This window comes from Sceloporus occidentalis, unplaced genomic scaffold (genome assembly GCF_023333645.1).
Source record: "Sceloporus occidentalis isolate IW3139 unplaced genomic scaffold, rSceOcc1.0.p SCAF_7, whole genome shotgun sequence".
Classification (NCBI taxonomy): Eukaryota; Metazoa; Chordata; class Lepidosauria; order Squamata; family Phrynosomatidae; genus Sceloporus; species Sceloporus occidentalis.
The window spans coordinates 35,397,881-35,416,133 of NW_028316987.1; the positions used below are offsets into that span (position 1 = coordinate 35,397,881).

The following is an 18,253-nucleotide window of genomic DNA, read 5'->3' on the forward strand; positions in this document are numbered from 1 at the left end:
TTCTTCAAGCCGGGAGCTCAAGGCTGAAGCCTGCATGGGAGGAATTTTTCCTTCTCAGCCTGAAGCCTTTGCAGACGTCTCTCCAAGAGCCTTCTCGTGGTGTCTTGCCTGCGTGGATCAACTCTGCACATGGTCGTAGTGGACACAGCGCGTCTCTATGCGCCAACATCACCTGCATATCTTAGATTATTGATGTTCCTTCCTCCTATCTTCACTCCTCCTTCTTCTAAGTTTAGTCTCCACCAGTTTGCTATTTTGTCACGCTGAAGGTCAGCATAGTAAAAAAAGTAGATATTGGGACTAGTTGTGTATAAATACCCTTAGTGAATTAATAGTTTGTACAGTGTGTGTGTGTTCCTTAATTTTACAGTTTTATTCTTAGGCATGTGACTAGATTTATAGACCTGTTTTCAGTTGCATTTGGAGTTTGCTGCCATAATCGGTGAAGCAGTAAGAACCGAAGTCCATGGCACCATTTCTTGTTGATAGATTTGGAAAGCAGGGAACTGTCTTGTGACTTACTTTGGCAGCTGAGATGAACTATCATCACAATAGCAAGTAGCAAGTACATTTCTATACTGCTTATCAGTGAACTAACACTCCCTTAGCAGTTTACAATGTGTTAGCCAATTGTGTGTGTGTTCCTTAATTTTACAGTTTTATTCTCAAGTATGTGACTAGATTTATATTAGTTTTGGTGTTTAAATAAATAAATAAATTATATACCCTGTTTTCAATTGCATTTGGGGTTTGCTGCCATAATCTGTGAAGCAGTAAGAGCTGAGGTCCATTGCACCATTTCTTGTTGATAAATTTGAAAAGCAGGGAGCTGTCTTGTGACTTATTTTTGGCAGCTGAGATGAACTATCACTACAATAACAAGTAGCAATAGCGAGTACATTTCTATACTGCTTATCAGTGAATTAGAACTCCCTAAGCAGTTTACAATGTGTTAGCCAATTGCCCCCAACAAGTTGGGTACTCATTTTACTGATCTACGAAAGGATGGAAGGCTGAGTGGACCTTGAAGGCCTCCAGGATCAATCTTACAACGTTGTGATTGCAGTACCAGCATTTAACCACTACACCACCAGGGCTCCTTAATAATAAATGTTTCAAGGACTTCTGCATCATTTGTGTACTGCTGTTATACATGTCTACTGTGCAACTCATGTCAGAATGTATTTTTTAAAATCACTGGATGATTTCCTTCTCCTCTTCTTTTTTCCTACAGTTTTTGGCACTTGGAACACATTATGGCAAGGTTTATTTACTTGATGTCCAGGGAAACATCACCCAAAAGTTTGACATTGTAAGTACAACCTACTTTTTAAAGAGATAGCTGTAGCCTTAAATATTTCTTTGGAATCAATATCATAGTTATGATATTCTGTGCCCCTCAGCTGGCAATTCTTCTACTACCAGCTATGAGTTGTACTCATCATAATACATTTGGCCCTCCATATTTGTGGCTTTGACGTTGCGGTTTTTTATTATTCATGAGATCAATGTCACTGTGCATGTGCACTCCTCCTCTTCCTTCCTCCTGTGCTTTCCCTCACGGGGGGGGGGGGGAGACAAAGAAGGGTGCGTGCACCAACCCCACCCCTTTACCGGTCTAATTGCTTCCTACCCCAGGCACCAATCCACCTGGGAAAGGGGCTGGAAGGGAGTATCCATCCCTCCAAGCCTCTTTCCCAGGTGGACGGCTGCCTGCCTGGCTAGGCACTCATATGCCCGGGATCCCTCCCCCTCCCAGCCCTTTTCCCAGGCAGATTGGTGCCTGGCCAAGCAGGCATCCATCACTCTAGGAAAGGGACTTGGAGGGATGGATCCATTCCCCCTCCCAGCCCTTTTCCTGGGCAGCTGGATGCCTGGGCAAGGCAGGCAGCCGTCCTCCTGGGAAAGGGGTTTGGAGGGATGAATCCATCCCCCCCTCCTCTTTCCCAGGCGGATGGTGCCTGAGCATGGCAGGCACTCACCCGCCCAGGAAAGGAGCAGGGAGCCAGTTAAAGGGATGGGAGAGCAGGGGGAAAAGAGGAGAGTGTGGGCCTGATCCTCTTCCTCCACCAACATATCCCTTTAACTTGCTTCCATGCGGGGGGCTGGGAATTAATTGTTATTTCCTCCACTCACGGGGGTCTTGCACCCCTGTGATTGTGAAGGGCCAAGTGTACTAGAATTACTGAAGCATATAACTCTTTTATTTAAACTAAGCCAGCATTAATACTGATGATTTTCATTATTACTCTGTCCTTTCCTTTGAGGACCCCATTGTCACTAAAGATACATATTTGTATGGGCAAATGAATATGTTTCTGAAGTGTCTGGTAGTTCCAAAAAAGCACACTCTGTAATTTAATGGTGGAGAGGATTTCTTCTTGCCAGCATATTTGCCTCTTTTTATGACATGGCAGCCATTTAAAGAGATTTGTCATACAGTTTCCTGTAATCTTCCAGCTGGGTGTTCATTAAATCTATCATGAGTTAATTTGGGAAGGAAACAGAAAAACAATTTAGGTGAATATATTACATTTTGAAGAGTAAATTATTCAGGTGAACAACTAAAGGACAGTCAGAGTGTTGTTTTAAGGACAGGTTTTGTTAGTAAAATTCATTATTTTCACCACTTTGAAGCTTCCCTGGTAAGATGGGGTTGTTGTGTTTAGATTGGCAGTTCTGCATTAGGTGAGTGGTAGTGATGTCCTTTTTATCAGTTAGCCGAAACTTACATTGTAGGTAGGCCCTATATATTAAGAACTTCATAGACCTCTTAACAGTGTTTTGATCTGGGTTTATAGTTGCATAAGTAGAGCTTTAAGTTATATCTGAAATGCAGCATGACTATATTGAACAATAAGCGCTAAGTATAAGGAACTCAAGAAAGACATTCTAAACGACTGGTAGCATCACTTGGTGTTGCTTATTGAACAGAATGTAGACCTGTTTGCAAAAAGAGAAAATGACAATTAGTCTGACCATAATTAAAAAGGTTCATATACATAACCTGTGACATATAGGGCCTGAAACAGCTTGTTAGCTTGACTATTGTTGATAGTTAATGTGTGTTCTATCATATTGAGATGCCAAAAGTAATTGAAAATTGATTGATTGCCATGCTACTTCACTTTATCTACTGCAAATATATAAAGCTAATATTTTATGTGAATATCCTGAAGCATGGTCTCTTAAGGGACTGTATTGATTGAAGGAGAAGAGAATTTTAAAAATCCTATTGTAGCTTTCTGGAATCCTAGAGAAGAGGTACAACACAGAATTTATGTAAAGTCATATTCAGGAGTATAAAATACACATTTTACACATAAGAAGGGTATATGCTATCATTGCTGAAGAATATATATATATATATATATACACACACACACACACACACACACACACACACACACACACACACTGTACGCACAACATTGTTACAAGTACTGGTAGGCAAAGTTTTCTGAGACCATTGTCAGCATTTGTCAAAATATCCCTCACAAGGTGTTGTGCTTGCAAAACAGGACATGTGTTCTGCTGCTGACAAAGCAATCTTTCATGTGTAAGGTGAGAGGTTATTTTTTTAAAAAGTCTAATTACACAATTGTTGCCCCCACAAACCCAGTGGTAGAACAAGCTTTATAGGCTTGCATTTCGATTGACAGTGACCTTACCTGAAAGTAATGAAAGTAGTTTTGGTAATATTCCAGTCATTTTATGTATGTGTGTCCCATGTGTGAGATGAATTCCATGAGGCTGCTGTGCAAACATGGGAGGCTGCCCCAGTCTTTGTTTTCTATTTGTGTGGGAGCCCTTGAAAATGTGTTCATATCAGAGAACTTGCTTGTGTATCAGAAACATTGGACTGGAGCTCATAAGGTCAACAAAATGATTACATCTATCTTGGTGGTGATTCCCTCTGTTTGAGCCACCTCCCCTTTATAGAAAGCAGTAATTTTTGTTCTGTTTCTCATTTTTGGTCACATGTATCCTAATCCAAAACTCCACAGGCACTTGTTTATAGTGGTAGGTATTTCTTTATTAACTGTTTTTATGATATATGCATTACCATGAGAAACCTGAAGTACCTATCATTGGCTGGTCTAGCCCAGTATGGTCCATTTAGTTTGACAGTAGTCCTTTTCTGACTGCAGGTAGAGATTTCCCTTAGCCTTGCTATCCGGGAGTCTTTATCTAGAAATGGCAGGGATGAACATAGGAACTCTATACAAGTAAAATCTGTACTTCACAGATTTGGCCCATGCCTTCCTTCACCTACTACTGGGTCAACTATCTATGTAATGAAAAGGCAATCTGAAATACCCTCTCTGTTACTGTGATCCACAGCATCTAGTTCTTAACATAATTCTGATGAGCCAAAGTAGTTAACTGATATGTATTAAGAATATATCACCCCAGTAATAGAGATCCTATGCCTTTTGCATAGAACACAAGAAGAAGAGAGAGTACATTACTGCATTGAATAAAACAGCGTGACTCTTAATTTTATGTTCTAAAGCATAAAACATAGTGCTTTTGGATGGCCCAAGAAATCTTGTGCTTCCTTTGTGTCCCTGTTTTTCCCATATTGTCCAAAACAGAACTTGACAAGCTGCACTTGCCACTTCCATGGCAATGTGAAGAAGCCCACTAAATAGCAAGCGTTGAACAATTCATCTTCGTCCCGCACCCTTTCCTTTTTTGAATATCCAAAGATACTGTGAGGTACAGTGGGTCCTGCCGTGATAAATCTGTGCAGATTTTTATCACCAGTGTTCTGAATAAGTATTATTAACTATACAAAAAGGTGTCTGTTTAGTTATGTTTGTTTTAGAGTCTTTTGGGAGGCAAAAATAGGGAGAGAGATGAATAACCAACATGTTATACAGTGAGCCTTTTGGTATCCACTGGCCTTTGGTTTCAGGACCCCCTGCAAAATCCATGGATGCTCAGGTCCCATTAAATGCAATGGCATAGTAAAATAGTGGTCCTTATATAAATTGACAAAATAAAGGTTTGCTTTTTGGAATTCATATTTTTTGAATATTTTCAAGCCATGGCCAACTTTATTTCTATTCAGCAACAGAGTCTAGGCTGAAGTTTCAGCCTGAAATGAAAGGAAACATATAATAAGCACATCTGAATTGAGAGTAGGAACTTGGGGAAATGTTGTTTCATCTGTGACAACTGCTGACCCCATGGTTACTATTCAAGATAGACTTCCTTTTCCTTTTTTGCTCCCCAACATGGGTACTTCTTTGTCAGTGACACCTGCTTAAGATAAACTGATATGTGTTGGATCTTGAGCATTTGACAAACTGGTGTTCTCTTGTATTTAGGTTCAGTGGTTTGAGTGAGATGAAATGTGTCAAATGAGTTGAAAATTATGACTTAAAGGCAATGGAGAAGAAAAGCCTGCTAACTCCACTGACAAAGGAGGATGCAGAAGCGATTTACAGCATATTAATTCCAAATGCCTCTTCATCTTCTCTTTTCCTCAAAGACTGTCTACAATTTATTAATATAATTATTGCCTTAGCTGACATCCTTGTAGATTAAAGAGCTGTAGATATAAGAGCTGTACAAACACATTTAGCTAAGTAACAAATCAAAAATGCTTTCAGAGGGCAGACAATTCATGCCCTGTTGCCAGGTGTTTTAATAAATACATATTTAGAACAAGTACAGTAACAAGACATGGCTTGTGCCAACAAAGTCTTGCACTTTGCCTAGAAAGAAGAAAATGTAAACGGCTTTATAAGCAGGGTCTGATTTTTAATATTTAATGGTTTAGTGGTGATGCATGAATGTGGAAAACAAATTTAAATATCTAATGTTTGAAAACATTCTTTGGGTACAAAGAAATTGATTTTTTTTAGCCATTGCCTCATCTAATGCTTTTTGCAAATGTGGGAATTAACAAAAATAGCATGAAATATTTAAGAACCACCCCTTTTGCAGCAGAATTTTTAAACATGTGTTTCTTTAGTCCTTCAAGATGGAGACCTTTATATTTAAATATTTGATGGCTTTGTGAATAAGAAAAAATTTGTTTAATCAGAATGGCAGAAAAAGTTGAACTAGTCAGGTTGCCTTTTTGCAACCTTCAAAAGCCAGAGGTAGTTTCTTTTTGTGGCACTTAGCCCTATTAAAGTTTTAGTATTTAAGAATGTAAAAGGAACCTCACTGTATTGGCCCCAAAGTCCATATAGTCCAGCACCCTGTTTCTGATTAAAGTTAGCTAGATGTTTCTGACCAGCAAGAATGGAAATCAACTATCCTTTTTCTTCTAAAAAAGACTCTGCCTTCAACAGAATGAACTACCATGAGTTCGACATTCAAGAAAGGGTTTGTATTCAAGGCTGATTGATGGAGCACTGTCTGCAGATTGATGTATTGAAGTTTTAAGCAATTACCAAGGCTTGCCATGTGCTACCTGTACTTTTGCAAGGTACAGTAAAGCAGTTTGTTTGTGTACAAGCAAGGAGACACTCAGTCAAGGATCTCTGATACTAGTGTCTTTGGCATGGGTTATTTTGTATTATGGTGTATGTAGTACACAACAAACTGTTTTACCATGTCTTTAGCCTGAGTTATTTTGTACTGTTGTGTATGTAGTACATACATTATGCAGGTAGAGCACAAGAATCCATGAATAGGATGGTCAGCCCTGCCTTCCAGGATTCAATTTTTTCTGTGCCAGAGAACACAGCATGTAGACTTTCTTCATCTCATGTAATGCAAAAGCTACATAGGTACTGCAGTGAGATGGGAAGATAGATGGTCAGTTTAGGGTTGCCTTTTTCCATTCCTGGACTTGATCATTCCTTGAAATGGCCTCCGCATTTCATCTGCTGACAATGGTGGTGGCCAAAATCTGAAGAGGCGAGCTGCCCCTAGTTGGCCCAGGCAGCTCTGGTTTCCAGTACCTCTGTGTTTCTTATGAGATAATATCTTGTTTCTCCCTGAAAATGGCCATGTCTTGTCTCCCTGAAAATGGCAATCATCATAGGGTGCATATGCTCTGAAAACGGATCAGCCTTATGCCCTTGGCACAGGGGCAGAGTGATGTTCTAACCAGATATTACTTTCTAGTCCAAAGTGGTATTAACCTTCAAGCTCTCCTCAGAAATAGTCTTACCTAATTCTGCTCAAGTTCAGTCCAAGTACTTGGAATGGCTGTTGTGTGCTGTTGAATTCTGAAGAGCTTTGATGTTTTAAATGTTCATCATACTACCTCTTTAGAACATTCAGGGACTGTTTTGTCTACAGTTGTGGACTGAAGAAAAGTCAACCTCTATCATCTCAGAGTTCTATAAAATGGATAGTGATGCCTATCTCAACGCCTTAGCCTCCTCCTCATTCAGTGCCTTTTTGGAGTTATCTGCTAGGGCTAGGGCTGCTTTCTCTTCTAAGGGATGTGGCTGTACCAGATATTTGTAAGGCTGTGGCATGAAGACAGCCACGGCCACTCAACCTTTGTCATGTTGATGGTCTTTCTAGAGTAGATGTAACACTGGCGGAGCTGTGCTGCCTTCAGTGTGGTCCTACTATGCTTTCCCTTGCTGTTTAGCACCCAGATATGTGGCGCAGACATCATGATAAAGAAACTCAGACTCCTTATCTAAAACTGATGTTGTTTGACTGGTCATCCTTGTTTTCATATAACTTCCTCATTTGCTCCATGGCAACACATTGTGCTGTTCATTCATCTTGTACTAGCTTTTATCTTGTGCTAGCACTTAGTTGTGTGGTCATGGGCTGAAAATAAGGTAGCTAGGACATCCTCATTAAGGGGATGGAGTTACAAGTAAAATCTTCAGTTCAAGAAAGTTCCAAACTGATGATTTGTGCAGGTACTGACCCCCCACCCCCACCTCCGCCAATATATTTAGGGAGAGGTGCCTACTTGGAGCCTGCCTTTTCCTGTATCTTATTTTGCTCTGATCTTACTACCAGCACCACCACCATATAACTGTGCATGTACATGTAGGCTCAAATATTGTACTCCATGCATCCGAGGAAGTAGATCGTAATGCTTGAACACTCATGCTAATGTAAACCTGTTAATCTTAATAACTCCACAAGACTATTATTACATTTTAAAAAAACTGAAACAGAATAATACATGTACAGCTTTGAAACAAAAGTCACTCTGGTGATTTCTGCTCTGCTCTCTGAAGTATGTCATTTATGTCTGTGGTAGTTTTTCCTATTGCAGTTAACAGCTAGGACTGAATTCCTTTTTTCTAAAGAAAGAGTAAATTTCGGCGCTTCTTTCTTGCTGCGCCCGGGAACCGTGCAGTTTGGCTGCTGCAGTTCCCAGACGCAGCAACCGGCAGTGGCGCGAGGCCACCCGTTTTGGGTGGTCTGTAACGCGCCATAATTACTTTTAAAGAATTTTTATTTTTATTAAAAGTATTGTAATAGGAATTATTCATTTTTTATGCTGTTCTTTTATCTACACTGAGCTTTTTTAGACACTGTAACAATTAATGGCAGTGATCTACATTTTAAACACAAGTAGCAGGAATGCTGTACTTTTTTTAAGGCAGGTTTTTCAAACTCTTTTTATAGTTGAGGATAGACCCTCACCTCCAGAAACTCACCGAATTCCTTTTTTAAAGACACGTGGAGAAAAAGGCCAAAGTCTTGTTGTCTGTTTAAGATGTGTGTCCTGCCCTGGTTCTTCAACAAGTTAGAATTTCATGCTATAGACACTACTCAAGGTGCTGTGAACTTCATATTTCCATGATGGGATTATCTGTTAAGTATGTCACACTTCAAAAGGCCTTTTAAAACCGTCCCTTCACCCACTGTCATAGATTGCCCCCATTTCACCCAGTATTCAGTATCCCCTTTGTTATAACTTTTTGGCCACCCCTGCTGATTTGTTGTGTGACAAGCTTTGTGAATGATACAGTTTTACATTTGACAGAAAGGCAAAGCATTTTAATGACCCCTTTCCATGCTATTACTGTGGAGAATAAAGAACCTGGCTAATTGCTGTTGGCAAAATAATGCTTCAGGTTTTTTCCTTCACAAAACAAGAAAGCCTTCTTGTATTGATTTAGTGAAGAAAGATTTTACTTTGGATTGGACTTTCATATGCGCTAGTCTTCAGCATTTCACATATTTTGACAGGCTGCGTAAATTTTTCTGTTTATTACTTGAACTGCATCATTTCAGTTGTCACTGCTGGTAGCGAAGAAGACAAAGCCATGAAATGCCAACCAAACCACAGGGTGGAGTGTTTACATGCGATTAAAAATAATCTAAAAGTATATACTGGATAGTGACACTGTGTTAGCTGCAATTAAGATCCATTGAAATCTCTATAATGAATCCTTTTATTTTTGACACATATTTTTCAAGTATCTAAAAGCTAAAAAGATAAACGGCATTTGGCTAAGATTGTCAGGTTCCAGAAATGTGTTCTCATGTCTATGGAACCTGCACTACTGGAGACTATACCCCTGGATTTCCCATGGTTTATGTGTATTGTGGATGGTAGAAGGGAGCTGCTTCATACACAGTCAATACTCTGTATCCATGATTTTACATTCATGGATTCCACCACTCATGGCTTGAAAATATATATATATATATTTTAAAAAAACCAATGGCGAACCTTGATTTTGCCCTATTTTTTTAAAAAAAAATAAGGAACACCATTTTACGTTTTTGCTGTTGTTGTTATTGTTGATGTGTGCTTTCAAGTTGTTTCTGATTTACGGTGACTTATGGTGACCCTAAGATGAACCTATCACAGGGTTTTTGGGGGCTGAAAGTGTGTGAATCACCTATGGTCACCCAATGGATATCCCTGGCCAAGCAGGAAACAAAACCTGATCTCCAGAGTTGTAGTCCACTGTTCAAATCACTACACCAATGTCTCTCACCATTTTACTACACCATTGTATAGGACAGGACTTGAGCTTTCATGGATTTTGGCATCCAGCAGTGCTCCTGGAACCAAACCTCAGCAGATACCAAGATCACTGTATTGCACTCATATTCACATGTCCAGAGGATATTGAATATGGATACTTTCAGAATACAGTGGGCCCTTGGTATCCACTAAGGTTTGGTTCCAGGACCCCTCATGAATACCAAAATCTGTTGATGCTTAATTCGCATTATATACAATGGTTTAGTAAAATGATGTCTCTTATATAAAATGACAAAATCAAGGTTTGTTTTTTGTAATATTAATATATACAGTGTGCCCGCATCATACCCAGATGCATGTTACGCGGCTTCCAGCTTATACGGGAAGCTGTGTTGAAAGGAGTGGCACTGTGTGTCGAAAAAAACAATGGTGCGTGTGCCCATGGTGCACCACTGCGTGCCGCCGTGGGGACGAGCCCCATGGGGTTTGAGCATCCACGTTTTTTCCCTTACGTGGGAGGAGTTCCAGAACGGATCCCCCGCATAAGGAGAGAGCAGACTGTATATATTAAAACTGTGGATGGTAGAATCTGTGGATGCAGAATCCGTGGATACAGAGGGCCAACTATGAGCAATTTGAGGTCAGTAATCCCCAGGTCATAAGCTCAGATGAATTCAGTGCAAAAGAGAGAAAGTTTCAAGGAGATAGGAAATGCATATTCATGTTTTTAAAAAGCCTTATGTGTATTAGCTAGAAGAATGTTTATGACATCTTCTCCAGGGGCTGTTAGGAGGCTGTTAGGAGACAATGCCTTCAGTATCTATCTTAACCATATAACCGTATAACAAATCTTGAGCACCTTTAATACTAAACAGTTTATACTGTGTTAGCATTCATTTTTGTGAATGATAAACTGCTTCTTCAGATTCTTGGAGTAAAATATTAAAGTCTCAGAGAGATAATTAGATATGCACAATTATATGGGTATGATGGACATATAAGAGTGAAATAAGATACAGAAAATAAAAAAGTACAGTATATTATTAAACTATAAGTCTACAAGGGGTTCGTAATTATAATCATTATAATTATAATCATTAGGCAGTCTGTTTCAGTATAAAACAGAAGGGGCAAAAGCATGTGTTTTGTGGCACCTTTAAAACCATTTTATTTTAACATGAGCTGTCACAGAATATCACCCTCTTCACAATGGAACTGAGGGGGGTGCATTCTGTGAAACAAATGCACTTTTTAACCATTTTGTTGTGAATGGTGCACACGCCATGGACGTGAATTTTGATGTGCCCCCTAACTTTTATTTACTTTAAATCCCCCAAAACACAAATTAAAAAATAAGACACACCAGGACATAAGGGAAATAAATCAGGAAAAACTATTAAAAAAATAAATAAATGTAGAAACCAAGATATTCTAACATACAGAACCTATTACCCTAAAACCTGCAGGATTTATCCAAATAAAATATTTTTTTCCAGAGATTGCAGTGTATAGTTAGAAGATGGTAAACATCATTGTAGTTAGTAAAACGATTGCAAGTTTCATTAATAGCCAAATAATGACCCCCACACTGTTAAGAGATGTAAACAAGAAACAGGTACAAACCTTCAAATGTGGCAGTTATGCTCTGCTACTAATCAAAATTTGGGCTTAGTTTGTGAATAAATTTGTAAAATTTGAGATCAACCAGTAACTCCACAGATTAGTTTAGTTGAATTTTTTTGTGGCTTAAAGAAAATGATTCCATTGAATAAAAACTGAATTGGCTAGCTATGCTTTGCAAGTAGGATGGTTTGTAGCCAGATTTTGGAAGGACTATAAAATCCCCATAATATTAGGCTTTGGGATATAGTTCGCATGGAAAAATTGACAACACACAGTGTGATGTCCTGCCAGGACTGATTGACTTCCCCCTGCATTTTATTTCATGTTGGTTCAGGCCATAGATTATTTTAGTGTAGAAAAGTCATTGTATTAGTTTGTGGGAGGAGCTGTAGGATTCCCCTGCATTATTTCCAGGTTTGGTTTGCCCTTTCCCAGCTTGCTCTGCTGTAGCTAGAGGTTTTTAGTGGGGGAGCAGTCTTTTGCTGAGAGCAAGCAGAGAGCTGTCTTTTGGTGGCAAGCAGGCCCAGACAGCCGGAAAGGGCATTTCTTACACCTCAGCCAAATTAGTTACCAACTCAGCCAAATTTGTTACCATCAGCAAGAAAATAAAGGAGTTCAGGAGCTGAAAGACCCTGCACCAGCTCCATTGAGTTAGGAGAGCAAACCATCAGACCCAGAAAGATGACAACCTGAAGATTGCTGCAACTGTAAAGTACCTTTTGTTTAGAGCTGGGGAGGAGAAAACTCTTTATTTTCTCCTTTAAATTAAATTTCCCCCCTTTTTAAACTTTACATTCAGCTTCAGAGCCTTCTTTGGGTAAAGAGTTTGATCTCACCAGGGTACCGGCGTTGCACACCCAAACCTGCCACCACCTTTAGTTGGGTGTGTCTTCACAACACAGAGAGTCTAGAAACAGAAAGGCAATGTTTCTTCTTCTTTCTTTAATGTATACCCCCCATGTTTGTTTTAGGCTGACAACAACTGGTTTTGAGGAACGGCTTCACCCCAACTTAAAATACCTCTGTGAGACAAAAATAACAACATTTCCATGATTGTTTCTAGAAAATGATGAGCCTTTTTCTAGTGAAATAATTGGGGATGTCAGGGTGATAGAAGGCTGTATAAAAGTGCTTGGAGGCCACGTGTGGCTTTCAGGCTGCACTTTGCTCACATGGGTTTTATTGAACCTAAAATACATGTAGTATTTGTAAGAGTTTGATGTCCTCTTTCAATGTAAATGTGTAAATTAATAGACATTTAAATATCACCGTAGGGTACTGCAGTTAATATTTTTGAAATGGTTTATTCTGATATGTTGCCTCATCAGTGAGCAGCCCACCTGTTCTATTGGTCACTTACATACTCATGTATAAGACTAGAAATTTAGGTCAAAAACTGACCCCAAAAAACATGACTTGACTTATTCATGGGTCAATATAAATATTGGCCTGTTACAGACTGCCAAAATAAAGCTGCTTCGGAGGTATGCTGTTTAAATGATGCATGGGTTCTAAGAGTCCGGAGGTCGCGCCAAAGCCACACTCCATTCCTAAGCACTCGAGTGCAGCTTTGGTGCAGCTTCCGGATTCTTAGGACCCATGCATCATTTAAACAGCATACCTCCAAAGAGACCCGAAGCAGCTTTATTTTGGCAGTCTGTAACAGACCATTGTATCTTAACTCTTATTGAAAAGAAGGAACCATCCCCTGGTGAAAAGCAAGATTATAATCTGACCCCCTCTACTCTCTCATCCGTCCAGTTTTAAGAGTAAGCACAAAGAGTTATGTCTGCGGGGATTTTGTAAGATCTTTAACATTGTTTGGCTTTGCTTCATCGTTTAGATCCCTTGCTCTATGCCCCTAAATTTTACCCTCAACTTATCCACAGGTCATAACAAAATCCATAATTTTGGTCCCAAAACTTGCCTTCGATTTATACATGAGGTCAACTTATAGTTGAGTATATACAGTATTTTTTTTTTTTGGATGGCCAGTCCTTAAAGGACGTTTTATTTGCTCTTGTGTTACTTTTAATCACTAAACTTCTTTAACTTCAAAAATCTATGGTTTCAAAATACTTTTTAAAAATTCCATTTTATCTTCCTACATTTGGATTGGAATTTTTCTCAGATATATTGGCTTTTTAATACTGTTTATATTATACAAGAATTGGATAAAACACAAAAGACCATCACAAAATCATAGATGAATCTATTTAAGATCATAATAAAGATGATGGTTATAATCTATATGAATAACAAACAAATAGGAATATGTGTTGAACTGAATAAAACTTACACTCAGTAAGGAAACATACATGAAACATAGCCAAAGCTAATACCATTACATATATAACAAAAATATAACAGAATCTACCTAAACAGTTAGTGTAACAAAGAACATAAATCCAAAATAAATGAAATTTTGAACAATATATATGTACAAAGCCAAAGTCACAGTGTTTTTAAAGGGTAAACTGCGGCTGTGAATAGAACCAAAGGGCTGCTGTGAAAGTACAGTACTTATTCTAATGACTGGTAAAAATAAACCAAAGTGTAAATCACGAGCAGCCAAACTACTGTAAAAAGTTGGAACCATAGTTTCATCATATGGTTTGGTTAATAACTAAATCCCTAAGAATGACTGGTTTAACTTGGTCTAGAAGTATCCTTTAAAAACTAAAGAGTTCTCTTTATATCCACAAATTCATTTTTGAGAGACCCCTGTTTTCCCAGCATAAATAAATTTTTATGTTATGTTGCCTTATTTGGGCTAAATTTTTTTCCAGTTGAGAAGAAAGAAATACTTCAGAGAATGAAGGGAGGACATTTGTTCAGTAAACAGTGGTGTGCACTATACATCGGGGATGCCTGTAGTAGTACTTCACCTTTGCCATATAGCTAGGTTTTGTCACTGAAAGAGGTAACTGAGCCAGTGGTTCTACTACAGAGTCTCTTTGTTTTCACATATTACCCTTTGGTGTGTTCCCTGTAGTAGAAGCTCAGCAGAGTTAAAGAGTTTGGCACAGCATAGTCTTTTAAGAGAGAGGGGAAGCTTAATAGATAGATGTGTGTTTGCTAAATCCCAACAACCTTTTAAAAGTATTGGGGGGATTTGGAAAGGATTGGCTCATAAGAAGCTAGTATACTGCTGATTCCGAGAGCTTTCTTCCTTTCTTTAAGCTTCATTTTATGGTTGTGCCTACCATTTTTTTTTTCTTCTGTGACAGGGACAGAAAATGGGTAAGAATGCTGTAGTTCATTGGGCTGGATAGTTTAAAAGTTGCAAGTTCGCAACCTTATGAGGTACTTCTTCAGTGTAAAAGTACAATGAAAGACTTCTACAATTCAAAGGTGTATGATTTATAATTTCACTGTCTGCCACCAAGCTTTGCCTTACAATCTAACCTCAGCAATGCCCGTTATTTGTTTTACTATTATGTTTTTTTCTTCAGTCACTCTAGACAGTGCTGCCATGCAAACAGATTACTCAGGAATCCTGGACCCATAAAAGTCTATTCTCTCTTTAATAGGTCAGCAGTGTCTATATTGCCGTTGCTTTTGCTTTTGCTTTTCTACTGAGATTTTTTGGGATTGCCAATGGCACAGTATTATGCTCTTGACTATGTCCTGGAGCCTGTGATATGGCTTTTCACTATCCCAGTATCATCATTGTCAGGAATGAGAATGGCAAAATGCTTCTGCAACATTCCCTATGTATTCTGAAGTTTCTTGAGTGTGTGGGAGAATATGCAAGCCACAGCAGCTTTTGGTCTAACAAAAAGCTCAGAATTGCTTAGAATTGCTTAGCCATAAGTTCAGAATTTAAGACAATGACAGATGTGGAAAGGGCTGAGCTCTGTTAGCTTATTTTGTGCCCCTCTGTCAAAATACCAACACTTAGAATTCTTTGTTTTTTGTTATTAATGAAATGTTACTTACATTAGAATGATTTTCTTTTTAGAAAGGCAAAATGAATGAAATTAAAAAATATATATCTTATTCTAGATGGTGACATTAATGTTGGATTGACAACCCTTTTTGCCATTTTAAAAAAATACAGGCATGAATCCTTGAGAATAAAAAAAAATTACATGTCATGAAATTAACACAACAAACAAACAGTAAACAGCTGTGGGCCAATGGACAATTTAGCCAGCTGTAATTGAGTAACTGAGGATCTGTGTGCTTTTTCTTCCCTCTTCCCATCACTCTTGCATAGGACACATCTGGTTTCATTTTAAACTATATGAAGGTTGTTGTGTCCAGACTGGTCCACAACATGATTAATTAAACCAAGGTTGGGCAATTTTTGTCCCTAATGGATCATACATTGTAAATTTGGGTCAAAAATTACTTTTAGAAGTAACTGAACACTGTACTTTCAATTTCATTTTCAGGATTTCTTTGTCCATCTTTCAGATGTGAGGTGTGTGCATGGAGTCTTACTGCTGCTCAAGTGATGTTCAGGAGAATTTTTGTTTGAAAAAGTCTTCAAAGAAAGAGTGTCAGAGGGCTTGAGGAAGCCCTGGGCAAACTTGAGGGCAATAAAAGATGTTGGCAGCTCCTTGCTATACTTTTCTCACTCCTGTTTTAAACTATGGTTTATCCAGGTCAAAAAGTGAATTCTAATCCTGTTTTTTCTCCCCAGGTAAAGTGTAGTTGAAACTAAGGGGCTGTGCACGCTGCCCCTTTTACAGTCAGATTGGGCTGCGGCAGCCGCACATGTGAATGCAGCGCCATGATGGTGCACATGGTGTAGTGTGGCACGCAGAGTCACACTAGCCTGGGGTGGAGCCAGGGCCTGCGTAATGTAGACGCTACACCCGACTCTGCCTCCAAGTCGGCCTTTAATGCCGGTCTGCACAGGGCCTAATTCATTCTCTTTTGAATGAAACAACCATTTATTTATTTGTTCGCTCAGTTATTTCTCCCAAGAATGATATTCAAGTGGCTTACAATCATTTTTAAAAGATCAAGTTAAAACATTAATTTACAAAAGTTAAGAAATAAATAAATAACAGTATTACTTCTAAAAACCTGATTTATAAATAGTTAAAACACATTTAAAACAACTCAAAACATGTTTAAAGGTTTGTCTAAGAAATGGGCTTGGACATATTGAGAAGCAACCACTGTTGCTCTACCTTGAAGCAAGAGTGATGGGTATTTGTCTTGTTTGTAATAAACGAGAATTCTCAAGAACATTAAAGGGCATGTTAATATTTCCAAATGATGGTGTATACTTCTACAGTTGCCAGGGATATACCAACATAGTAGCCATCAGGAATGAGAACTGTTGTTCTTCTGGATCATAACTTTTATCACTTTGATTTAAAGACATTTTCAGAATCTGTGAAGAATTCCTTTTTAAAAAAAACATATTTGTCAATACAGCATATTGTGTCTAGGATATACTGGGATTAGTTGAGATTCATTTTAATAAAGATTTGGGTGCAAAATGTTCCCTAATTCCGAGTATATAATAAGTGGATCCCTCCTGAAACAAATGTGGTTTGTTGTTACTAAAGTCACTGGAATACAAGTACTCTGCTTTTCCACACTTCTAATCTGTATGTTGCATGCTTGTTAGCCATAACTAAAAAGCATGAAGTCACACAGTCAACTTTTAAAACGTTTAGAGTGTTAGCTTACAAATATTGCCTCTCTCCTACAATTGGAGTCAAATATAGGCTTAATGTTTGTTATTCATGCTGCCTCCCATCCATGGGGATGCAGCATTTGTGAAAGAATCAATTATCCATTTGTTAGTCAGAGGAGCTTTACAAATTATACATTAGCAAATTGATTTCTCAGGTTCACTGTTGAGGGACTGACACTATAAGGTGGGATGATGATGAGCATCAGGGGAGAAGAAGTTGCCACACAGTTGAAAGAGGCTCTTTGGCCATGAATTTATTCCTAATTGAAGAGCTGACATAATCCATACTAAGTGTATTTATTTCAAGCATTTTACATTAGGTAATTGATTATCACACAAGCTGTATTTTGCAAGTGGCAGCTTTTCTTCAAATTTAGGCTTTTGCAGAAAGCTTTTCTTATGAGATACTTACTGGCCTCCTCCCTGCCAAACACACCAGCCATTTCTCCTGAACTTTTCCCCACCTATTAAAGTTACATTTTTGTTCTAATAGTGTCAGCTTGACGTTATTGATTTCTTTTGAACAGTCAAACTTACTTATGTTGTCCAGAATTCCAAAAAGGTCTCCATGAGAAATAAAATGCAGCTAATGGTAATTCAGTGGGGGCCTGACACAGTGTCCTGGATTTTCTTTGTGAAATCTTGATTTTTACACTCATATTAATAATCGTAGTCCTAAATTCCTTTAGATCTACATGCATGTAAATTAATTTTCAGCCTTAAAGTTCATTGCTTTTGTACCACATACAGTACTTGGTGTACAAATAGTTGCTGCTGTGAAATCTTGTTCTGCCATACATAGAATCATAGAATCATAGAGTTGGAAGAGACCGTGACCATGAGTATATGTGGAACCTGCCTTTTATATGAAATGGGAGCTTTTGCTCTTTAATAAGTTAATCTTTTCCATGGATTTTCTGTTGGGAATGGTCTACTTATGTAGGCAGTGTAGTGGAGCAGCCCACCCCCACTAGGAAAGTTCTCCTTTCCTTTTCTGGGAATTCAAATTTGTACCTGCTCGATTATTGGAAGATAGACCCACCTTCTGACTACAAGAGTCCCTGGAGTGGCTTGTAGTA

The 18,253-nt window shown here is 38.6% G+C and overlaps 1 protein-coding gene across 2 annotated transcripts in view; it reads left to right on the forward strand.

Moving 5' to 3' along the window:
* LOC149309501 (vacuolar protein sorting-associated protein 41 homolog) overlaps nucleotides 1-18,253 on the forward strand; it is a 121,454-nt gene that overhangs the window by 33,014 nt on the left and 70,187 nt on the right. For both annotated transcript variants that reach the window (XM_089532575.1, XM_089532576.1), the window contains one exon: nucleotides 1,235-1,312. In XM_089532575.1, the coding sequence (XP_089388701.1) occupies nucleotides 1,235-1,312 (78 nt within the window). The remainder of the gene's footprint in view (nucleotides 1-1,234; nucleotides 1,313-18,253) is intronic.